Source organism: Camelina sativa, chromosome 6 (genome assembly GCF_030686135.1).
Source record: "Camelina sativa cultivar CO46 ecotype springtype chromosome 6, ASM3068613v1".
Taxonomy (NCBI): Eukaryota; Viridiplantae; Streptophyta; class Magnoliopsida; order Brassicales; family Brassicaceae; genus Camelina; species Camelina sativa.
The window spans coordinates 5,081,180-5,105,000 of record NC_141885.1 but is presented as its reverse complement, the minus strand read 5'-3'; the positions used below and the strand labels follow the sequence as shown (position 1 = coordinate 5,105,000).

Below are 23,821 nucleotides of genomic sequence, written 5' to 3'. Positions count from 1 at the left end.
CCGAAAAACATGAGCGCCCCCGCAATCTTTCTAAAGAAACAAGCGAGAAACTTGACTTTGAGAAATACCTTATTATATATAATTAGTAAAGGTGTGTTAGCCTATCTATAGTAAGGGGCCTTTTCTTGATCGTTAGCGCTTTACTAATAACAAGGACTTTTCTCGCTTGTTTAGTATTGCTTTGGCTTCGCTGTCCGTATCTTGTTGGCGCGGAAGCTACCACAACTAAAAGAAAATGAATGAAGGAAGAAGGCATTAGAAAGACTACCGAGGCATTCCGGGCCGACTACAATACAAGTCATAAGCGATAGCGAAGCCAAGCCTGTCCGAACTTCCCAAGCTCTATGTTGTTGGGGAACTCTGCAAGGATCTTGCCACCTTCTTGTTTTACAATATTTGAGTCTTTGGAGTACTTGAGGATTATATTCCGCGCCGAGGATTTGTGCTTGTGGGCTAGGGTGAATATTGCAGACCAGCGAATCTGGTGGTCGACAATCGTTCGGACTTGGTAAAGGTTGTCGAGGCGCCTGTAGTAGGACAGAGGACTTATCGCGATGCCCGCGGACCAATTTATGATGTTGCTGATGTTCGTCAAGCAGGCCACATGGATTGGACAGGGTCTTCTTTGGCTAATGATACCTCGATCCCGAAGCCTTCGGAGTATCTTTTTTATAGGTGCCTCTATCTTTATGGGGAATTCGTTGCTGATAGATCCCGCCCAGTGTCCTCCTCCCTCCACCGCCGCCTTCCGACCCGGGGGAGTATACAATGACAACTTACGGGCATGAGTGCCCGATCGTGAGACTACCTGTTGAACGTCCGATGACGCGTTGCTCCGACCTGAGCTATGCAAGAACGAGATCCCCCTTGATCCTTGCCGGATGTGCTTGAAGGTCCCCCATAATACGCTAACTTGGGGACTTCTGACTCCAGCTGTTCCAAGAGTCTCCGCTAGTTGAACCCCGTCCTGTAGACTCCCTGTTTTGCTCATCCCCTTTGTCAGCTGTTTGATCGGGATACTATCACCTAGGTTCCTAAACTTTGAATGGATCGCGGAGCGTAGGTAACAAGAAGTTATATGGATACGGTGCTTTACCCGTAGACGCTTTTTCAGCTCTCGCAAAAATTGTATGGGAGTCGTCCTCGGAGGGACTTCCCGAATGATCGTACCAAGGAATTCTACCGTACTCCGTGCAGCTATTGTTGTTGATCCTGCGGAGCCTACCCAAAGGTTCAGGCCGGATTGTAGGAAATGGGCGATACGTTTTTGTATTTCTATGAGAAGCTCTACGGCACCCACGGTTCCCAATAGTAAGTCGTCGGCATATCGCGCGTAACAAATCCTTATTAAGTAATGGGTTTTTAAGGGGGCCAGCTTACGGGCCAGGCCTCTCTCTGACCTGATAACTAGTATCGCCTCCCCGCCCAGCTCTATCAGCAGGCCCTTTCTTTTGCAATACTTAAGAAGGTCTCTCATGGCCCAATTATTATTACAGCGTTCTCCACCATAGAATTCGGCCTTCGGGGTCAACCCGACGACTTCTATGAGGAAGGCGGTGCAAAGAAGGCTCGAGGGCTTGTTAAGGAAGACGGCAAGGGCCGACGAAGGGGGGAAAATGAAAGGCCTTTTCTGGTCCCCCCTGAGCTGGAGGGTGCTTGTGGGGGGGGGGGGTGTGCCATGACGAAACAAGGGAATGAAAGGCCACTTTGTGTTGCATGCTCTTAATGCTCCCCACAATGATGGCTCTGTTGTCTTGGGGAGTGTTGAAGCTTGCTTCTTCTCCAGGGTTTTCTTGGTCATCAATACGATGACCTGTCCTTAATAAAACCGATCTGACTTTCTGAACAGTCAGAATTTCGTACTTTTGTCGGATCCTCCCTATCTCCTGATCGAGCTTGTGTAGGTAGATGTTTCCTGGTAGGGCCGATAGTAGTACATTGTGTGGGACGGAGTAAGGGCCCCTCTCAACTCCTACGAGTCGTCTGGCGGAAAATACTTTCTGAATGGAGTAAAAGAACTTGGGATCGTCGATCTCTTCCTTCAAAATTTGGATGAGTCGATGTCGGTCGATGGTGTGAAAACACTTCCTGATGTCGAATTCTAAAAACCAGCGAGAGATTCCCCACTCTTTTTTTATCCGCCTTAGGACCGAGTGGCAGCCTTGACCCGAGCGGAAATGCGATGTGTTATGGAAACTCAGGATCGTAAATGGATTCGAGTACCATTCTGATCGCCTCTTTCATGATCTTTTCTATAGGTAGAACTACTGTGAGCGGTCTAAACTTCAACCCTTCTTTCTTTCTTCATATTGTAAAGGGGGGAAAAGCTCGTTTTTTGCTCGCCTTTTTTATAATCAAAGGCCCTCCTGCCGTCGTTTCAGTGACTCATAGGGCTTCCCTTGTTCAGTCTCTTTGGTTCTTGAAAATGGTTGCCACCTCTCCTCTTCTTTCATTCGATGGGGTTCCTCTCCTTTTAGTCGAGTAATCAATACTTCTCCCAGGACCGGAATAAGTATCCCTGCCCGATGGGTCTACATCCATCCCTGAATGTTGTCGGTTACTGTTCACTTCCCCGCCATTCTTGTAACCAGTCACCTGTAATCCGCGTGGGTGTGTCCGCACCCCCCTGAGTGGACGAGAAAGAAAGGATTTCTCGGAGCAACCCCCCAGGTTCTAGACCCAGGAGTCAACTTTCCCGTATGAGCATTCGGTACATGTATCAGTCCGTGGGAAAAGGTGAAAGGGTCACCACTACTGAGGATCTCCCCCCCCCCTAATCTTAGATAGGTCGTCTGAGGGTTCGCCGCGGTTCATTGCTGTGCTTACACACAAGGCTACCCTTCTCCTAAAGCTACGCGGGACCACCTACCACTAGTCTTCGGCCGGAGGGGTTTATTGCACAAAAACGGCCGGGACGCAAGCTCCTGAAGAGGGAAGCCCAACGAATGTCAGATGCAAAGTTCCGCACCTCATTAAGATCATATTGGCATACTCTCCCAAAAAAAAAGAGCAGATCCCATTGAAGATGAGAGTAAGGTACAACAAGGCCATTTCTGTCCACCGCCCTTCTCACGGAACTGTACGTGGACGTTACCGCTCATACAGCTCCCAGCCAGCAAGCACAGTTAGCCTTCCTCTACAAGAAATGGAAATGTGGATGAATCGAATGAAATCGAGGAATTCGGTTTTTGTTTTCAGACATGATAAGTAAGAGCATCCCTTTCACAAAAACCTACGGATCCCCCACCTATCCTGCCACTTCAGCACCTTGTGATCTTTGAGAAGATCATTACGAGCCCTTTCCTAGAATGTTTTTGTAGATTCCGAAAATTCCGGAGTGGATCAGGACGAGAATGAATCCGGGAATCCAGGGCATACTCATCCTGGAGCTTCCGCTCTCCTCTGGAAAGGGCTTTTTTATGGATAGAGAGATGAAAAGGAGCCAAACTTAAGTAAAATATGTTAACTCGTTTAAACTAATAACTTATTTATGAATGTTGGAGTACAAGGAAAAAAATAATCTAAAATATACATAGTATTTGCTTTTCCAACTACTAGGTTCATAAAGACTTATAACCATTTTATAAATATGGTATTTGTTAACTAATAGTCTAATAGTAGTCTATTTTTTATTTTATTTCTAAACTTGGTCGTTCTTGCGGTTCAATAGAAGAGGGGTTTTCTCTGAAAATGATAACAACTGGTTCTTTTCTTCGTTTGCTTTGCCCCACATCACAGCGTAAAAACCTAACGTTATCAAAATCCCTCCAATCAAACTGCAAAATGAAGCACAAAATCGAAGATGAGTAGATGTTTTTTTGTTTATAGATATGTACATGTACGTATGAAAACAATATTGATTCATGTACCATCCAAGATAGAGAGAATCGTTGAGAAAGATGGAGCCCATACCCACTGCTATTAAAATAGACAAAGGCTTAAATATTGCTAAGTACACTGGTCCTTTGTGTCGCACTGTCCATGAATGAATCACATAGTATACTGATGTTATTATTGCCTGAAATATTTTATAAAGAAAACTATGTTAAAAGAAAAGAAATAAAGGTGTATTTTGATGTAAGAAAACAAAATCTAAAATGTATATAACATACCATAGTAACAATTGTTATCAAAGTAATATCGAAATGAATGATCCAAACGCTTGGATTGTTCTTTTCGACTACTAGTCCAATCGTCGTGGTCACGAATGAAACACATAGAGTGTACAGAAAGGAGACTGTGAATGCTGCTGGATATTCACTCATTATATGCGCCTGTCAGAAAAATCATTTTAATTATAAATAAATATTGGAATGAAATTGATGTTTCATATATTAATATATCAACTCTCTATATAATTTTATACCTCGTTATTAATTAACGACTGAACAACAAAAATGGTACCTGTAGAAGGAAGGAAACAGAAACGAAGATGCCTTGTATTGTAAAAAGGGCTCCTCCGATGAGCCAATCAGAGTTTGAAGATGACAACGATGGAGAAAACAGACGGAAGTTTACATACGGCAGAGAAGATGCGACAAAAACATGTGGACCGTGGTAGAAGATCACTACAAGTGCGCCTGTTAATGAAAGGATTGTCCCCATCACTTTGGCTACAGTGCTCCTTTCTTTGAATGATACCTTTTCCATCCTTTATTCAAAAATTGACATCGAATGTGTTTAGTTACGTTTCATTCCGAAAGATATGAATATGATAAAAGAAACACCAATTAATTTTGCTCAAAAAAAAAAAAAACACCAATTAACACATATTTATTACATTCATGCAAACGTCCTTGTTAGATTTGGACCACAAGATATTGTGCGATAGTAACAAGCTTATCTTCATATCATTTGAACTTGAATAAAATGAACGTATTGATAGAAATACTTAAGAATAATTAAAATGGATTTGCCTAACTACTTAAAAATCCGCTACCAGCTAAAGCACATACAACAAAAACTATTAGCGTATTTCCTCAATTTGGTTCATTTTTTTTTTGTTAAAGGGGTTTTCCTCGGATTGGTTCAACTTTTTTTTTTTTTCAACAAAATATTGTTTACTCAAAAGAATCAATTGGAAGGATTATTATTTTCCTTGGATTAGTTCATTTGAACCGATCTTTAAAAATATAAAATTAACACAAAAAAAACCCTAACTTCTTATATTGAATTACATGGCAATGAAAAACCTCACTACTTAAAAACGTTTTGTAGTAAGTCAAGCAGTAAGCAACCTTCAACCTTCAACCATTTTCTTATAAATAACTATTTTCTGCAGCTTTATTCATGTTAGGTATACCGTATACGTGATCTGTCATCTATGATCTATTATTACGTACGTATGTTATTTTTTTAAATGTAGAGATCGCTAATATATATTAAAGTTATATAATACTATCTAGCACGTTGGATATTACTAAGAGTATTAGTATATATTAAATGGGCCAATTAAATATATTTATTAATCTGTCAAATGATATTTAAAAAAAACTGGCTAGAATAAATCTGCATTAATCTGAAATCTACAAAACTTCATGATTAGGAAAAAAAAAAAAAAAACCTGAAGATCACAGCGAGAATGAAGGTAAGAGCAGGAGTGATATTGGCTATGGCGGAGCCTAATGTTGGGTTGCTGTATTCGATGCCTATGTATCCTGTAATCACATACATCGAACTGTTCTTTTTTTTTTTTGTATATTTTTCAACAAAAAATCATATATTAGCAACACTTAGTGGATGAAAATTTCATATTATACATTTTGGAAGAAGGAATGTTGTATTTGGAATTTACCCTAGAAATCCCAGAATTCCAATCTTACAAAGTATTGAGAGACTTAGTGGAGGAAGCGATCTTGACCTGTAAAAAAAGGAAAACAAATGAAATAAAATATATACAAAGAATGGTTATGAATGGTCTTAATAAAGTTTAGATTAGAAACCTTTTGGTGAAGAAAAGAGAAGGAAGAAGGAGAAGAGAAGCAAGAAGGTAAGAATAGCCGAGGTAAGGGTAAATGTTGAGTCCCTTTGAAGTTGCTACTTTAAACAGTGTACTTATTCCGACGACGCTTGTTTCAACTCCAAGCATTGCCGTCAAGAAGACGGCCTCTCTCCGCCAGAGGCTTACTGTTCCGTCCATTATTGGAAATGGTAGAAAGGTTTGGTGTGGAATGTGAGTCTTTAATTCGTTATCCCACTGGTGTGTTGTGGGACCAATAATTGTCGTTTCTTGAAATTCATTTTAATATTATTCGCACCAATGTACCATAAAGAGGACCACAAAGAGATACATACAACGATGGAGAAAGCTTTAGTGGGATTCTACAGAATGGTTTTGCTTTCAATGAGCAAAATGGTACCCCCACTTTAATCACATCAAGACTCGTAGTATCCCCCTATTGATGGGAAACTAAAAAGCAATGTGGATGCTTTGATGGAAGGAAGGTTTGGATATTTGTGAAGTAAGATCGATGGATCCTTAGGGACATGAAGAGAGATGTAAGATGGTTTGGTGCCAAAGCATATATTATATCACTATTTTCTAGACCTTGAGTTGTTTAGTTGTTTAGTTGTTTAGATACCTAAAACCTTGTTTCAAATTTGGTAGAATTTACTGCTAAACAAGTCTATTATTTCTCCTTGTACTTTGTTATCATTTATTGTTGTATCCCTCTTTTGGTTAACACTAATTGTTGAAAGGGAGAAACAAAATGTTTGTTCTTTGAAGTATTAAAATAAAGTTGGTATATGATTGAGTTAACACATAAATAGAAACAAAGAGTAGACAATACTCAAGTTGGGGCATACACAACAACCCAGTGATAAATATTGTCTTTAATTCATACAAAAAAATTATTGTCTTCAAAACTGACAGTCTTAAAAATTATAATAAGGTCTTGACACAACCTAAGGAAGGTAATATCAATCACATAATCAAAAATTTGGGTGAGGGGGGGGGGGGGGGGGGGGGGGAGGAGGAATGCCTTCTTATAGCTTCTATGGTTTAGATTCAGGCCATGTTTGTTTGGGTGTCACTAGCGACAGTGACCAGGAAACCACGCTCGTTTAAGTGTTTCATTAAGCGACTAAAAGTAGCGACCATTGACTCAGAATTTAAGTCGCTTCAAATTTTATTATAATTTTAAAAAAATTTATATTTCATAGTAGATTCTTAATATATTTTAAATATTTTTTGTTATTGATGTGAAGATATTATAAATCTCAAAATTTATAAACAGAAAACTTAAAGACTTCAAAAAATTCAAATTTTTAACAAAAATCTAAGATCAATCACTCGCAACAATAAAACAACATGACAACTCGCATTGACAAGCAAATAAACAACAAATGCTATGGCTGGTCGATGTCGTTGTTGTCAACGACAAGCAAAAAAACTAGTTCTCACAGATTCATGATGAACTTGTAGAAGCACTTGGCTTAACATAAAATAAAAGAAAACTCAATACTTTAAACAAAATAATAGAAATAGGGAACAAACATGTTATTGTTGTGAAAGTCAGAAAAAGAAAATGTATACAATGTCAACAAATAATGTGTACTAGATATTTATCCGCAGTACATCGTGGGACTATTTTTTTTTTTAAAAAAAGCAAATTGTAATTTTTACAATAGATTAACTATATATGTAAGTTATTAATATTTTTAAATGTAGTACTACCCTTATATAGTCCAGAAATATATAGAAACTTTGTTTTATGTTTACTTTTTTATAAGATAGGAACGATATCAAACCGTTGATTTTAAATGTATACTGTCCAGAAATATAATGTTTTGTTATTTTTTAGTTTACAATATAAAATTTATTGAATATAATAAATATAGAAATTATCTTAAATTCGTTAATAATAATTTAAGAGATGTTAATTTATATAAGAAATAACTGAGAATAATTTACATAAAAAACATAATTTTATATAGATTAATATGATGCTCTATAAATCTTATTACAAAAAAATAATTTATATTTGCTATATAAAATCACGACAAAAATAATAACATTATATACAAATTAAAGATTTATATAAAAATATTATGTTGATCTCAACTTCCACTAATTAATTTTTATATACATCATAAATCGAGATTGAAAATTGAAGTTTCAAAAAATTCACTAAAAAAAAAAAAAAACAGTCTCCTTCCACAGAGTAATAACTGTTTTTTTTATAATAAAAAACACTCAATAATATCTTATGCTCCAAAGATTTCTTTCTTTTTAGACAAAATAGTGGGCAATAGGTAGTCTCTCCTCTTGTATATGTGATCTTGGCAATATAGATTATTCAATTATAATGTATCTAAAACCCAATTGAACATTGAACTAAACTAAAAAAATATTTTGTGATGTATCAATCTTTTATTTGATTTGAATGGTCGCTTACAATTGAACTGTCAAAAAAAAAAAAAAATATAGCAAGTACATCTTATAATAAATAAACGCTTCATAACATCAACAACTATTCAATTACAAATTTTGAAATTCAAAAATGTATGAAATAAATAGAAAATAAAAATTAAATATAATAAGAAACAATTTAGGTAAAATCTCACTTGGTGCTATTCGATTAATGCTTTCTTTCATCATACACAAATAGCATACATGGTAAGTTAAAAAGAACACATTAAAAAAAAAAAAAGATGGACGAAAGTGAGGGATAAACTGGTATGAATGATCTCTTATAATTTAATTAAACTGCCAAACAAAAGAATAGCAAATATATTAGTGATGCAGACTAAACAAAACAGAAACATCTCACAATAAGATCAATTATTTAATTAGAAATCTAGAAATTCAAACATATAAGAAGTAAATAAAATAAAATAAAATAGAAAAAGAATAGATCAAGATGAAAACTCACTTGGTGCTTTCGATTCAGTATTTGGTTCATGTTTTATTTCATCCTACACAAATACATGTTAGTTACAAAAAGATAAAAGAAAACAAAAAAAAAACAAACGTTAAAAAAAAAAAGAAATTGGACGAATGTGACAGATGATGACTCAAAAGACATCGAATATGGCCTTTAAATAGTTGGAGAAGCGTAAATTTCGGAGCGAATATTAAGATTTTTAGTTTTTTTTTTTAAATTGTAATTTATTGCTAAGACATTTGTATAATTTTGCTTATCAAGTATACAATATCTTCATATCTCTTAATTTTGGAATTTTTAACATAGAATTTAGAAATAAGCTATAGATAAATAATATTTGTTTTTTCTTTTTTTGCAGAGAAATTTACTGAATTAAATGTTAGTTTGTGATTTGCAGATATCTTTATTGTTAGCATTAAATATTGGTTTTGTCAACTTAGTTTGTTTCTATAAATCGTTTAGTTAGAGGAAAGATAAAAAAAATTGAAGTAGATATCTCGTAGATAAATTGTTTCTAAAAATGTTGGAGTTAGATATTTTAATGAGAGTATTAATATCTTCAAACTCTCTTAATTTTAGGAAATCTCAGTCGTACAAAATCTTTTTTTTTTAAATTTTTATTTAATATTATAAATTAAAAATATTGCTGAACTTCAGAATTTATTTCATAAGTGTCTCCAAAAATATATATAAAGATGCGATAACTTTATGCATTTATTATTATTTTGTATGGAGTCCATCGTCACTATACACATATAGTAACTTACCTTTTTACTTCTATATAAACGATCAAATTCGATCATTGTAAAACACAAAGACAATTACAAAACTGCAATTATAAAGGAGTTACAACTCTTTTTCCCTCTCTCTTTATTCAGTATTGTTGTAAAAGTAAGAGACAAGGTTGTGTTCTCTTCTTCTTATTATTATTGAAGCAATCAAATAGAGGTTACATATATATAGTAGTGACAAAGGCTAAAACCTAAACCGACTAGGAAATAGGAAATAGGCCATGGGCCATAGGCCATGGGCCATCGGCCATCGGCCATGGGCCATCGGCCATGGGCCTTACACATCAAGACATGTAATGGACCGGTTATGGAAGTCCACTCCAAGTGTTTTACAACACTCCCCCTTGGATGACATAATCGTGCCGATGCTAAGGGATCAGCGCAATACGCTTGGGGGTGCTGCCTCATTAAAACCTTACCAGGAAAACCCATTGGGACAAAACCATAGTGAAGGAAAAAGAAACAGCACGCATTTCTCCCCCTGTTTTAAGCATCACTGTAAATCCTTAAGCCTCCGCATTCCAATCTGGTGCGCGAGCTTCTTGAACGTTGATGTCGGTAGTGATTTGGTGAAGAGATTGGATGAGTTGTCGCATGATTGAACTTGTACCACTCGAACTTCTCTGGCCTTTTGTAACTCGTGTGTGAAGAAGAACTTGGGTAAAATGTGCTTCGTCCGATCTCCCTTGATGTAGTCTTCCTTATGTTGTGCGATGCAGGCCGTATTGTCTTCATAGAGAACCGTAGGCTCCTTATCGTCGGCCATGCCACAATCTGATCGGATATGCTGAGTCATTGACCTCAACCACACACATTCACGGCTGGCTTCATGCATTGCAAAGATTTCGGCATGATTATATGATGTAGCTGCAATGGTCTGCTTCATAGAACACCACGAAATAGCTGTACCACCGTGTGTGAACACATAGCCGGTTTGTGACCTAGCATTGTGCGGATCCGATAGATAACCTGCATCAGCAAAACCAACTAAACCTTCTTTGTTATGGTTAGTATAATATAAACCCAAATCTAACGTTCCTTGTAAGTAACGTAGTATATGTTTAATACCGTCCCAGTGCCTTTGGGTTGGACAAGAGCTAAATCTAGCTAAGAGGTTCACGGCAAAACATATGTCCGGTCTAGTGTGGCTAGCCAAGAACATTAACGCTCTTATTGTACTGAGATATGGCACTTCCGGACCGAGAACTTCTTCATCGGCCTTCTTCGGACCAAATGGATCTTTATCCAAATCAAGGCTCCTCACAACCATCGGGCTAGTCAATGGGTGAGCTTGGTCCATATTAAACCTCTTGAGTACCTTTTCAGTATATGCCATTTGATGCACAAGGATTCCATCATTTATGTACTCAAGTTGCAATCCCAAACAGAATCTTGTCTTGCCTAGGTCTTTCATCTCGAATTCTTTCTTTAGATATTCGACTGTTTGGGTGATTTCCCCAGAGGTTCCTAGGATATTCAAATCATCCACATATACTGCTATTATGAAAACCCTTTGTTTGCAAACTTCTTTATAAATATAGATCATTCTTATAGCCCTCTTTGGCTAGGTACTCACTTAACCTATTGTATAGCATACGCCTACTTTGTTTCAGTCCATAAAGGGATTTGTTTAGCCTTATCCAGTATTGTTCTCGAGAACCGCTCTTATCTTTGAGCTCAATACCCTCTGGTAATCTCATATATATCTCATTATCCAATAGACCATATAAGTATGTGGTTACAACATACATTAACCGCAAATCCAGTTTTTCTCTTATAGCCAGACTTATTAGATATCTAAAAGTCGTTGCATCCATCACAGGGGAGTAAGTCTCCTCATAATCTATTCCTGTTCTTTGGAAGAATCCTTGTGCCACAAGCCGTGCCTTATATCTCACGATTTCATTATTCTCATTTCTCTTTCTTACAAATACCCACTTATGTCAAACTGGCTTTATATTGAATGGTGTCCTTAAGATCGGACCAAACACATTCCTCTTCTTTAAAGAGTTTAACTCCACGTCAATGGCTTTTTTCCATTTTAACCAATCTTTACTCTGAGTGCACTCTAATATAGACGTGGGTTCATGATCCTCATTTATCTCAATTGCTACCTTATATGCAAATATTTCATCAATGTTGACATCCTTACGATTCCATTGTATTCCAGACATGAAATAATTAATTGAGATCTCATTATTATCAATACCTTCAGGACCTTGAGGTTCAGCGTCCCAAACCTCATTCGGTGCCTTAGGATTTGTCGCAGCCATGTCTGTTATTTCCTTAACCTTGGTTTGATTTGCACCTTTCTTAGATTTTTGAGGGTTCTTATCTTTGGAACCTAATGGTCTACCTCATTTCAAACGGGTCTTAGACTCTGTAGCAACTTGCTTATTGTGTTCCTTCTGAACATCAATACGTACTGGTGCATTACAAGCTGGTATGTACGATTTAGTTACTCTCTTTGGGTCAGTAAAGGAATCTGGCAATTGTATAGCAAGCTTTTGCAAATGAATAATCTTTTGGACCTCTGCATCACAGGATAGAGTCCGAGGATCTTGCCAATTCAAGGATGTTTGATTCCATGAAATTTCTTTGACCAGCTTTTTATTCTCTCCACCCAACAAAGGAAATTCCGATTCAGCAAACTGACAATCTGCGTATCTGGCCTTAAATAAATCACCCATAGTTGGCTCAAGATACTTAATAATGGTGGGAGAATCATATCCAAAATATATTCCCATCCTCCTTTGAGGTCCCATCTTAGTTCTCTGTGGTGGAGCAATCGGTACATAAACGGCACACCCGAATGTTCTTAAATGGGATATGTCTGGCTAATGACCCGTTAATAGTTGGGATGGTGAATACTTATGTTCACTAGATGGCCTGATGCGTATTAATTCAGCTGCATGTAATACTGCATGTCCCCAAGCCGACACAGGAAGCTTCGACCTCATAAGCAATGGTCGAGCAATCAATTGAATATTTTTAATGAAGGATTCAGCTAATCCATTTTGTGTATGGACATGTGTCACAGGATGTTCCACCCTTACCCCCATGGACATACAGTATTCATTAAACGCTTGGGATGTAAATTCACCAGCATTATCTAGACGTATAGTCTTAAGTGGAAAATCTGGATAGTGGGCTCGCAAACGTATTATTTGGGCCAGCAATCTGGCAAACGCAAGGTTTCTAGTTGACAATAGACAAACATGCGACCATCTGGTCGATGCGTCGATTAGAACCATAAAGTATCTAAACGTCCCACATGGTGGGTGTATTGGTCCACAGATATCTCCTTGTATCCTTTCCAGAAAATGCAAAGTTTCTTTATTTACTTTTGCTGGTGATGGCCTTATAATAAGTTTCCCTTGTGTACATGCTACACACGTGAGATGTTTAAGGATAACTTTCCTCTCTTTAAGAGTGTGCCCATTTGAATTCATTATAAGTTTATGCATCATGTTAGAACCCGGATGGTCAAGCCGATCATGCCATAAGGTGAACTGTTCATTGCCAAGTTAGCCTCTATCATATTAATCTTAGCATGGTAAATACCAGTGGCTAGTGCAATTATAGTCTCTAGGACTTTCTTATGTCCTTGGGTGATTTCTGTAATTTCTAGAAACTCTTTGTCTCATTCACCCTTTGTCTCAACATGGAAACCATTCAAACGAATGTCCTTAGAGCTCAATAAACTTTTCCTTGAGCTGGGTGAATACAAGGCATCACATATTTCAAGATGTGTGCCGTTAGGTAGCAAAATATTAGCCTGGATGTAGCCTTCTATTAGGCTTGCTATACCCTTAATTGTACTAATATTGGCACTTTTCATAATGAGATTAATAAAATATCTTTTATCCTTCAAAATTGTGTGGCTGGATCCACTGTCCACCACAAGTATGTTCTTGTCCTCAGCCACAAGTATGCTCCCGAAACATTAAGAGCAGCATAGGAGAGGTTGTTGAGCTTTTCCATCTGCATAATACAGAACAAAACATTTGATAGTTAGCATGCGGTTTTTGAGACCGAACCATGCAATCAACATTAGGATATGCGGTATTTGAGACCGAACCAAGCCATCAACCATTAGGTCATGCGGTATTTGAGATCGATCCATGCCTTAATTTTACACTCAAATTTCGTGGCTTATGTATGCATGCAAAGACAACAAACCTAGATAGATACTAGCATGCAAAGATTTCCTTTTTCTTAAATAATTTTGGGTTTTAGTAATTTTCCTTTACTAGATTGGATTTCCTTTTCTTAACATTGGATAACACCAAAGTTTTTAGGAAATATTTCTTAAACCTTTAACATAATAATTATAATTAATTTAGAAGTTATCCAAATTTATTTTATGCAAACACATAATAATTTCCGATTTTAAATTCTTAGTTTTAGAGTTTGAATTTCTCAAACACCTAAACCAGATTTAATCCTTAGAACAATTAGTTTGAATTTTCTTCTATGAATTTTGGATTTGATAGTTTAGTTCTAGGGTTCTTATGCAACAAACAATCAATTCAAACAACCCTAAAATTTTAATCTTAAGCAATTTGGATTTTAGGTTTTAGTTCTAAGGTTTTATGCAATGAAATTCTCAAACAATCAAACAATCATGATCGGATTTTAGTCATAGTATAAGCAGTTCAATTGCAATCAATCTAAACAACCTATAACAACCGATTTTAAAGTTTTAAGTTATAGGGTTTACGATTTTCAAAACTTATGAACTTGTTTGTTTGATTGTGTACTTGTAGGTTTATAGTTCCAATAGATTTAAGGATCAAGTTCGATTTATGGGTTCTAAGGAGGTTTGATTTTATTTACCTTCCACTGATTTGGGGTTGAACGGATTTGAACCGGGAGCTAAATACCTTGGTTGTACCTTGAGCTGATCCACGAACCTCGGCCTAGATAGGAGGAAGAAATCACGAACAGGAGCTGCTTCACGAACAGGAACAGATCTCCGAACACTCCTTTGATCACGAACAGGAACTAGCCGCAAACACCGATGGAAACTGATCACCGGACTTGGACGAACAAGGAATAAAAGCGGCGGCGGTTTTAGGGTTTTTAGGGTAAGGGTTTTTCTCAGCTGGCTTTAGAGCTTCGTGCTGATAACGTGTTGTAAAAGTAAGAGACAAGGTTGTGTTCTCTTCTTATTATTATTATTGAATCAATCAAATAGAGGTTACATATATATAGTAGTGACAAAGACTAAAACTTAAACCGACTAGGAAATAGGAAATAGGCCATCGGCCATGGGCCTTACACACCAAGACATGTAATGGGCCGGTTATGGAAGTCCACTCCAAGTGTTTTACAACAAGTATCCCAATCTTTTTGCGGGTATAAATTTCTCACTATTATTTATATTTTTATTCACCAAAAAATTAAACACTTTTTATAACAAGTTACAGCACGACCACTCTACGGTAGGTTATAATTATATATTTATAATATATATGTCATTATACTCTATATGTTATTCTGCGGGGCAGTATGTCGCCTCGTCAGAAAAATATATTTTTCAGTGGTTGTTCAAAACACCATTATATATTTGTTACTATAGTGGGAGATATTATGTCCCTATATGTAATTATTGTAATGGCTGCTTCACGCATCATAACAATGGACGGCTCAGCTGTCGATAATGTGCATGATTCTGTCCCCATAATTTATTTACCGTTATAAGGTGGATGACCGTCACCATAATGATGCTGTTAAATTATATTTATATTATGATTAATATATAAGGAGGCTCAGTCACCTGTATATTAACATATATCTGAAATTGCTGAATTTAACCGATTGATTGTTCAACTTATGATTTATTTTATGTTTAATACTTTTCACCAATGGTCACAAAAAAAAAATCAAAAATCTTACACATTTCAAATGGCTATGAACAGTAATTTTCAATATATAAATACACATATTTTAACTATTTCGTTCATCTAAAATCACATCACTCCTCATAAAATTTTCTAAAGAAAGTTGTTTAAGTTTTCATTTTGAAAAATGATTAGCTTGTTTTTAATTGTTTGTTTAATTGCAATTATTACTTGTATTTATGGTCTCTTCGTTGGAGAATTTACCCACAAAGAGTTTACCATTAACATCGGTTTATTTTTCTATGAATTTGTGTTCTTTGTAATTGCTTGCATTATAAATATAAACTAGGTTTTACCCCGTGGTACACCACGGGTCTTTTATTTTGTTGATATGATACTGTAATAGTTTAGTGGTGCTTGTAGTCGATGGTGAATTGCATCTATATATATACTGTTAACGGTTGTAGATAAGTTTTGTATAAACTCTTGATTCGCAAGTTAATATACATTTTATGATTTGATTAGTTATGATTTAGGAATGAATGATATGGCATATTCTTATTTTGAGTCGCAATTGATATTATTGGATTAATATTGTACATTTAAAGCTAATAAGAGAGAATTGTAGAGAATTTAATTGAGACTTGTTTGGTTGTATGGATGACCCAAAAATGTACTTCAAAAATGTTAAGATAGATAGGACATTCTAAAATAAATAAAATTATCTTACTAATAATATTTATTCGCTTTTGTGTTTAGACAACTAATGACAAATAATGAGAAGCTTCAGTTTCTGGTTCTAGACATCACATTGACTAATTATATATCTTGGATTGCCAACGTCGAACTACATTTAAAATCTCCTGGCTTTATAAAACCCAGAAAAGAGAATAATACTTTGACTGTTGAAGAAAAATCAAAATCGATGATGTTTATTTTAAGAAATTTCGATGATTATGCACACATAAAATATCCAAAAGAGATTTAGAAATATTTAAAAGATCTATTTGATCATCAAAGAGCCATAGCTCTCCCACTTATTTGGGATGAATGGAAAAGTCTAAAGTTCCAAGAATTTGATAATTGTGATAATTATAATTTCGCTATGTTGCAAATTGTGGCTAAACTGAAATACTATGGTGATATCATCACTGAATCTCAGATTATTGAGAAAACGTATACCATATTCCATAAAGACCACATGACCCAGCAAGAACTATATATGTTACGCGGGTATACCAAGTTTTCAGATTTGATTGTGGCACTATTAATAGCGGAAAAGATTATTGAGACCGCTCATGTGGATAACTGAAATACTTGTAGTGAGACTAGTAGTCTCCAGTAATGTTGTTATATAAGTAATTATGTATTTCACTTGTTTTAAAATAATTTTGTTTCTTAAAATATGATAATATATAATTGTTATATGTTTTTCTGTAAAAATTTACTTATACTATTCACATTTGTGTTTATTACAGAAATAAATGAGGATTCAAATAAAACAATTATAAGGAAAAATATCAAAAAAAAATTGTATACCAGATAGTGGAACAATACACACTATTCTGAGACATAGAGATTCTTCTCTAAGTTAACACCGACAAAAATTATTGTCAATAAAATATCAGGTCCTACAAACTTGCTTAAAGGAAGTGGCAAAGCTAACTTTGTATTGCCTAATAGAACAAAATTTTCCATTATAAATGTTTTATATTCTCTGAATTCTAAAAGGAATTTGTTGAGTTTCAAAGACATATACCTTCAAGGATATGAAACTCAGTCTACCACTAAGAATGGAAAGAAGTGTATGTATATAACTTCTAATGAATCTGGAAAAAGGCATGTGTTGAAAAAATTTCCAGAATTTACTTCTGCTTTGCATCATACTTATATAGATGCAACAGAATCGCATCTTGTGATCAAAAGAAATCCAGAAGATTTCACATTGTGGCATGATCGCTTTGGTCACCCAGGCACTACAATGATGCGAAAAATTATAGAGAGCTCACATGGTCATTCACTGAAAATTAATGAGATATATCAGGGGAATAAAATGACATGTGAAGCGTGTTCTCTTGGAAAATTGATCATAAGACCATCGCCAACCAAAATTGATAAAGAATCGCCAAAGTTCCTTTGAACGAATTCAAGGCAATATATGTGGACTGATACATCCACCATATGGACCATTCCACTATTATATGGAGTTGATTGATGCATCTAGTAGATGGTCACATGTTTGTCTATTGTCATCTCAAAATTTGGCATTTGCGAGATTCCTAACTCAGAATAGCAAATTAAGATCTCAGTTCTATGATTATTTTATTAAGAGAGTTAGACTAAACAACGCTGGTGAACTCACATCCAAAGCATTTAATGATTATTGAAACGACCTGACCTGTTTTTTTTAAATAATAAAAAATGATAATAATAATAATAATAACTACAACTAGTGGTCCCATACCCACTAGCCACCTATCCTCAAACACAACTAATAGCGGAAATAACAGATTCCAATAGCAATAAATAATCCAATAAATAATAACCAATAATCAATATATCAATAACCAATAACCAATCATCAGAACACATGGAACCAGCAACCTAGCAATGTTTCTAATGACCCAACTCTAGCAACCTAGCAATGCCAGACCACATCCAATCGAGTTCCTAGAACATCCTCCTCTTCATTGCCTTGATTCCACGATCACATTTTGCCTTTACCTGCATTACAAACACAATTGCAATGCATGAGTATTTTAAAAACCCTCAGTAAGGCAATCCTCCCATCTACTGGGTTATACACACAAGCAATAGAGACATCTCTAACAATCAATAAACAATCAACAATAACAAACCAGGACTCAGCATTGACCGACACCAACATGCATCGACCGACACCAGATGGAGGTTGCGTCGACCGACGCAAGATCTGCATCGACCGATGCAAGATTAACCTACATCGACCGATGCTCCCATTGCATCGACCGACGCATGCTCGACATAGCACAAAAACCCTAGATTTCACGCGCCGTCCTCGCATCTGCATCGACCGATGCTCCCATTGCATCGACCGACGCATGCTCGACATAGCACAAAAACCCTAGATTTCACGCGCCGTCCTCGCATCTGCATCGACCGATGCAATGTCGAGCATCGTTTTCCCCCGAAGCTTCTCGCCGGATCTTCGTTCCTACAACCACAAAACTCAATCCCAAGCCACAAGAAAGCTTCCTCACGTCCCAAATAACAATCTAACAAGACTAGCAACACATAACAAGCAAATCAGAGATATCTCCATCTTAGATAAGCCATGGTCATGCACTTACCTTTGCCACAGACGAATCTGAACCTCAACAAGCAAGAACACGCTCCTAGGAAGCTCCTACAACGATCCCAGCTACAGATCTTTACAGGAACAGCCTCAAATCTCCCAAAAACCTCAAGAACTCTCAAGAACCTTTTCTCTCTTCTCTTTTCTCTCAAAAACGGCTAAACTCGCCTAATGAGACAGAAACACAACTTAAGGGTTTTCCTTTACCCAAAACGCAGCGTTTAACTTAAGTCAAAACGCAGAAAACTGCACTTGCATCGACCGATGCTCCTCCACCATCAACCGATGCACATCCCAAACCAGGATTCCGGTTCGCGGATGTTACAATTATCCCCCACCAATTTAGATTCGTTCTCGAATCTTGAACAACACTCGGCCAAGGACTCTCGTGCTACCGTCTTCATGGCCCGCACTCCTCCGACCGATATACAAAAGGTCACCTCTAGGCGATAGACTCACGCTCCAGGCATTATTTGCTCTTGACTTTTGGACTTTCCTTTTCTCATAGGCCTAAACCTTGAGTTTTATTGGCTCCTCATCAGGCCGAAGCCTGCATGCCATAATATTGGCTCCTCATCGGGCCTAAGCTCGCATGCCATAATATAAAAAGAAGTCCAATACTCGTCTCTCGGGTTGCCACCCTACAGTGCGCCCCTGGATCGTCATCCGAAGTCGATATACCAATCATACTCTCAAGCCACAAAGTCTTAGAATATGACGGTACTAGGAGAACCAAAGTCCCCCACGAGTCGCGAGCAAACAATTCTGAACACGTCTGAGTCCTATCCCTATCCAGGTTTCCTTCTCGTGGCTCGCGTAAGACAACACAATGTCCTACCAACCACATATCCCCTCACTAGAATACCTCAAGACCACACAAGGATCATCTCACTGCCCCAAAGGCCGCCACAAAGGCCAAACAAATGTCCTAAACAGGACCGCAACAAAGGCCAAACAAATGTCCTAAACAGGACCGCAACAAAGGCCAAACAAATGTCCTAAACAGGACCGCCACAAAGGCCAAACAAATATCCTAAACAGGACCGCCACCAAGGCCACTCGTCCCGAAGGACCGGCACAAAGAGCATCTGTCCCGAAAGACCGTCACAAAGACCATCAGTCCCGAAGGACCGCCTAAACAGGCACTCTGGCTAAACAGCCCGCCACAAAGACCACACAATTCGCTAAAAAGCCCGCCACAAAGGCCAAACAATGGCTAACCAGCCCGCCACAAAGGCCACACAATGGCTAAACGGCACGCCACAAAGGCCACACACGGCTAAACAGCCTGCCACAAAGGCCACACAATGGCTAAACAGCCCGCCACACAGGCCACACACGGCTAAACAGCCCGCCACAAAGGCTTTCCATTTTTAGACTTTCCACTACTAGAACTTTCCACTTATAGAAACTTCTATTTCCGGAAACTTTCCTCAAACCACCGCCTCACGGGAATTCCGTACCCCGAGCACCACCTCATCTTGTTACTTAGTCGCACAACCAACCATCCCAAGCGACCAAGTAAACAAGAGAGATGGGCTGGAATACTCCATTCCCGCTCTAGCCACGGACTACAACTGGGACCAGGCTAGACAAGTTCAAGTCGCGACCTGCTTCTCGAACCACTTCTTGAACATTGCCTTCATCCTCGCCTCTGGCTCCCAAGTCTGCTCCTCAACACCATCACAGTTCCAAAGGACTCTCATCAAAGAAATCTTCTTCTTCCGAAGTTTATTGATCCTCCTCTCGAGAACCCTCACTGGTCTCGCCTCCAAAGTCATGTTAGGCTAAAGATCCTCATGAATCTTAGCCAAAAACTGATCGTCCTCACGAAGACACTTCCGCAAGATAGACACATGGAAAACCTTATGGAATGCTCGCATAACCTCAGGTAATTCTAGTCTATATGCCACTGGTCCAACTCGCTCAATCACTCTGAACGGACCCATATACCTCGGACTCAACTTAGTCTCAGTCAACGACCTGTTCGAACCCCGCAACATGGCCATCTTGAGGTACACTCTATCTCCAACCTGAAACTCAAGATCTCTCCTCCTCCTATCGGCATAACTCCTCTGCCAATCCTGAGCTTTCTTCATGTTCAGCTTGAGAACGTGGATCTTCTCCGAGGTCTCCTGAACAAAATCTGCCCCGTACATGCTCCTCTCCCCCACCTGAGTCCAGCATAACGGTGTACGACACGGCCTCCCATACAAAGCCTCATAAGGTGCCATCCCAATACTCGCCTGGTAACTGTTGTTGTAAGTAAACTCTACCAAACTCAAATGATCTGCCCAATGGCCACCCCAATCCAACACACACATCCTCAGCAAATCCTCCAACGTCTGGATCGTCCTCTCTAACTGTCCGTCTTTCTGGGGATGATAAGATGTCCTCATATGCACCTTAGTGCCTATCTCTGCCTGAAATGCCCTCCAGAACACCGAAGTGATATTGGAATCCTTATCAGACACAATGCTCGCTGGCACCCCATGCAACCTGACTATCTCCTTCACATACTTCTTAGCCAAGACCGCTGCTCCATCAGTCTTCTTAATGGCCAGAAAATGTGCCAACTTAGTCAACCGGTCCACAATGACCCAAATGGCATCAAACATCCTGGACACTGGCAAACCAACCACGAAATCCATAGTAATCATATCCCACTTCCACTCTGGAATGGGAAGACTCTTCAGCAAACCACCTGGTACCTGATGTTCAGCCTTCACTAGCTAACACACATCGTACCTCGCAACCCAACTAGCCACGTCCTTCTTCATCCCGACCTAGTGATAGTACCTCTTGAGATCTCGGTACATCTTAGTCGCTCATGGATGAATAGAGAACTTGCTAGCATGAGCCTCTCTCAGAATCTCCTGCCTCACCTCGTCATCCTTTGGCACACATATCCGCCCATGCAGCAGAATAGTACCATTAGCCGAAACCTGATACTCTATATCAACATCCTTTGAGGCATTCACCAGCCCCAAATCCGTCTCCTGAGCCAACCGCACTCTGCTCAACAAATCTGCTCTATCAGCTGCAACCAAACCCAACGGCTCCTGAGAAACCGCACACAAGCTCAACGCACTGATCTCCCCTACCAGAGACTCCATATCCTGCTCCTGAGCCGAAGCCGCCCGCTTCCGACTCAAAGCATCTGCAACCAAGTTAGCCTTACCCGGATGATAGGCTATCTCTAGATCATAATCCGCCACCAGCTCCATCCAACGCCTCTGTCGCAAGTTCAGCTCGGGCTGAGTGAATATATATTTCAGGCTCTTATGATCTGTAAACACCTGTACCTTTGCACCATAAAGATAGGATCTCCAAATCTTCAGGGCAAAAACTACAGCACCCATCTCTAAGTCATGAGTAGGGTAGTTGTCCTCATGCTTTCGCAACTGCCGCGAAGCATAGGCAATCACCTTCCCATGCTACATCAACACACACCCTAGACCAACTCTGGATGCATTTGTATAAACCACATAGGGTTCTCCCTGCTCAGGCAAAGCCAACACTGGAGCGGTAGTCAACATCTCCTTCAGGCTTGCAAAGCCTTCCTCACACTCCTGTGACCAGACAAAAGGAACATCCTTCCCTGACAACTTAGTCATAGGACGTGCTCTGCTCGGAAACCCCTGCACAAACCTCCTGTAGTAACCTGCCAACCCCAGGAAACTCCTGATCTCTGTAGCATTCTGCGGTATAGGCTGATCCCTGATAGCCTGAATCTTCTCCGGATCTACAGAAACCCCATCTACAGACACAATATGACCCAGAAGCCCATCACGCTGCCAGAAACTACATTTGCTCAACTTAGCAAACAACTTTTGCCCCCGCAGCTTCTCCAGAACTGCCCTCAAATGCACTGCATGCTCTTCAAGACTCTTAGAATAAACCAGGATGTCGTCGATGAAAATTATTACAGACACGTCTAGAAACTCCTCAAACACGCTGTTCATCAATCTCATAAACGCAGTTGGTGCGTTAGTCAATCCAAATGGCATCACCACAAACTCATAATGCCCATACCTCGTCCTGAAAGCAGTCTTCCTCACATCTGCCTCATCTATCGGGATCTGATGATAACCCGATGCCAGATCTTTCTTGGAGAACAAAGTAGCACCTCTCAATTGATCCAACAACTCATCGATCCTCGGAAGAGGGTACTTGTTCTTCACAGTGACCCGGTTGAGACTCCTGGAATCAATACACAAGCGGAAACTCCCATCCTTTTTCTTAACGAATAACATTGGCGCTCCCCACGGTGATACACTAGGACGGATGAATCCCTTGCTCAACAAATCCTCTAGCTGCTTCTTCAGCTCTGTTGGAGCCATCCTGTAAGGAGCCTTGGATAACAGTGTCGTCCCTTGTTCCAGTTCAATCGTAAAAGGATCAGACCAGGAAGGTGGTAATCCCTGCAATGACTGGAACACATCCTCAAACTCCTCCACAACCTGAATACCGCTAACCGTAGACTTCCCCACTGACTCTGACAGATATAGTAACCAGGTAAGCCTCACGGCCCTTCTCGATCATCTTCCCAGCCTGAATGGCCGAGATCACGAGACTCCTCGAAGTCGGTCTAATCCCCTGATAAACCAACTTCACTCCTGAACGCTCAAACTCCACTTTACCCCGATGACAATCCAGATGAACCATATGTCAATGCAACCAATCCATCCCCAAGATAACGTCATACAGCTCCAATGGGCTGATAAGCAAATCTGAATATCAATACCCCTCGCTCGACCAATAACTCTCAGAAACTAGCCTCCAGCAACTTTGACAACTCCCGCACGCTCTCCGAGATCTCCTATAATACCCGCACACTCTGCACACTCCGGGGTAATGTGATGTGATCATGGATGGAGCTATGGAGGATGAGCTTTTAGCTGAGCTTGAATCCGAGGAACTTGTAGCTGAGCTTGAACCCGAGGAGATTGTAGCGGAGGA

The 23,821-nt window shown here is 38.8% G+C and overlaps 3 protein-coding genes and 1 pseudogene across 7 annotated transcripts in view; all 4 read right to left on the bottom strand.

Moving 5' to 3' along the window:
- Nucleotides 1–3,020, bottom strand: part of LOC109133288 (uncharacterized) — a 3,171-nt gene extending 151 nt beyond the window's left edge. The window contains exon 1 of the mRNA XM_087455917.1: nt 1–3,020. This exon is cut by the window's left edge and continues 151 nt beyond it. Coding sequence (XP_087312043.1) covers nt 299–1,801 — 1,503 coding nt within the window. The 5' untranslated portion in view covers nt 1,802–3,020 and the 3' untranslated portion in view covers nt 1–298.
- Nucleotides 1–3,136, bottom strand: part of LOC104790459 (WAT1-related protein At3g28100) — a 26,539-nt gene extending 23,403 nt beyond the window's left edge. For both annotated transcript variants that reach the window (XM_087455918.1, XM_087455919.1), the window contains exon 1: nt 2,969–3,136. The gene's annotated coding sequence lies outside the window, so the exon portion shown is untranslated. The remainder of the gene's footprint in view (nt 1–2,968) is intronic.
- A 312-nt stretch (nt 3,137–3,448) lies between these two features.
- LOC104698713 (WAT1-related protein At3g28070) lies at nt 3,449–6,469 on the bottom strand. Of its 4 annotated transcripts, none has more exons than XM_087455922.1 (7): nt 5,943–6,469; nt 5,795–5,860; nt 5,564–5,677; nt 4,405–4,651; nt 4,113–4,274; nt 3,870–4,018; nt 3,449–3,776 (listed from the first exon to the last, which is right to left on the bottom strand). In XM_087455922.1, exons 1-7 carry the CDS (start codon nt 6,137–6,139, stop codon nt 3,641–3,643), a joined length of 1,071 nt encoding a protein of 356 aa, XP_087312048.1. In that variant the 5' UTR covers nt 6,140–6,469; the 3' UTR covers nt 3,449–3,640. The 4 variants fall into 4 exon arrangements, with proteins under 4 accessions (XP_087312048.1, XP_087312049.1, XP_087312051.1 ...); XM_087455923.1 differs by having other exon boundaries at nt 3,913–4,018; XM_087455925.1 differs by having other exon boundaries at nt 3,913–4,018; nt 5,564–5,682; nt 5,943–6,338.
- A 3,703-nt stretch (nt 6,470–10,172) lies between these two features.
- LOC147942290 (secreted RxLR effector protein 161 pseudogene) lies at nt 10,173–10,841 on the bottom strand (annotated as a pseudogene).
- Between the last annotated feature and the right edge of the window lie 12,980 nt (nt 10,842–23,821).

Coding starts and splice junctions, on each gene's coding strand:
- LOC104698713 (XM_087455922.1), bottom strand. CDS start 6,139: ATGGACGGAACAGTAAGCCTCTGGCGGAGAGAGGCCGTCTTCTTGACG. Junction 4,019..4,112: donor TGATAACAATTGTTACTATG/GTATGTTATATA, acceptor AAAATATTTCAG/GCAATAATAACATCAGTATA. Junction 3,777..3,869: donor GATTCTCTCTATCTTGGATG/GTACATGAATCA, acceptor TTCATTTTGCAG/TTTGATTGGAGGGATTTTGA.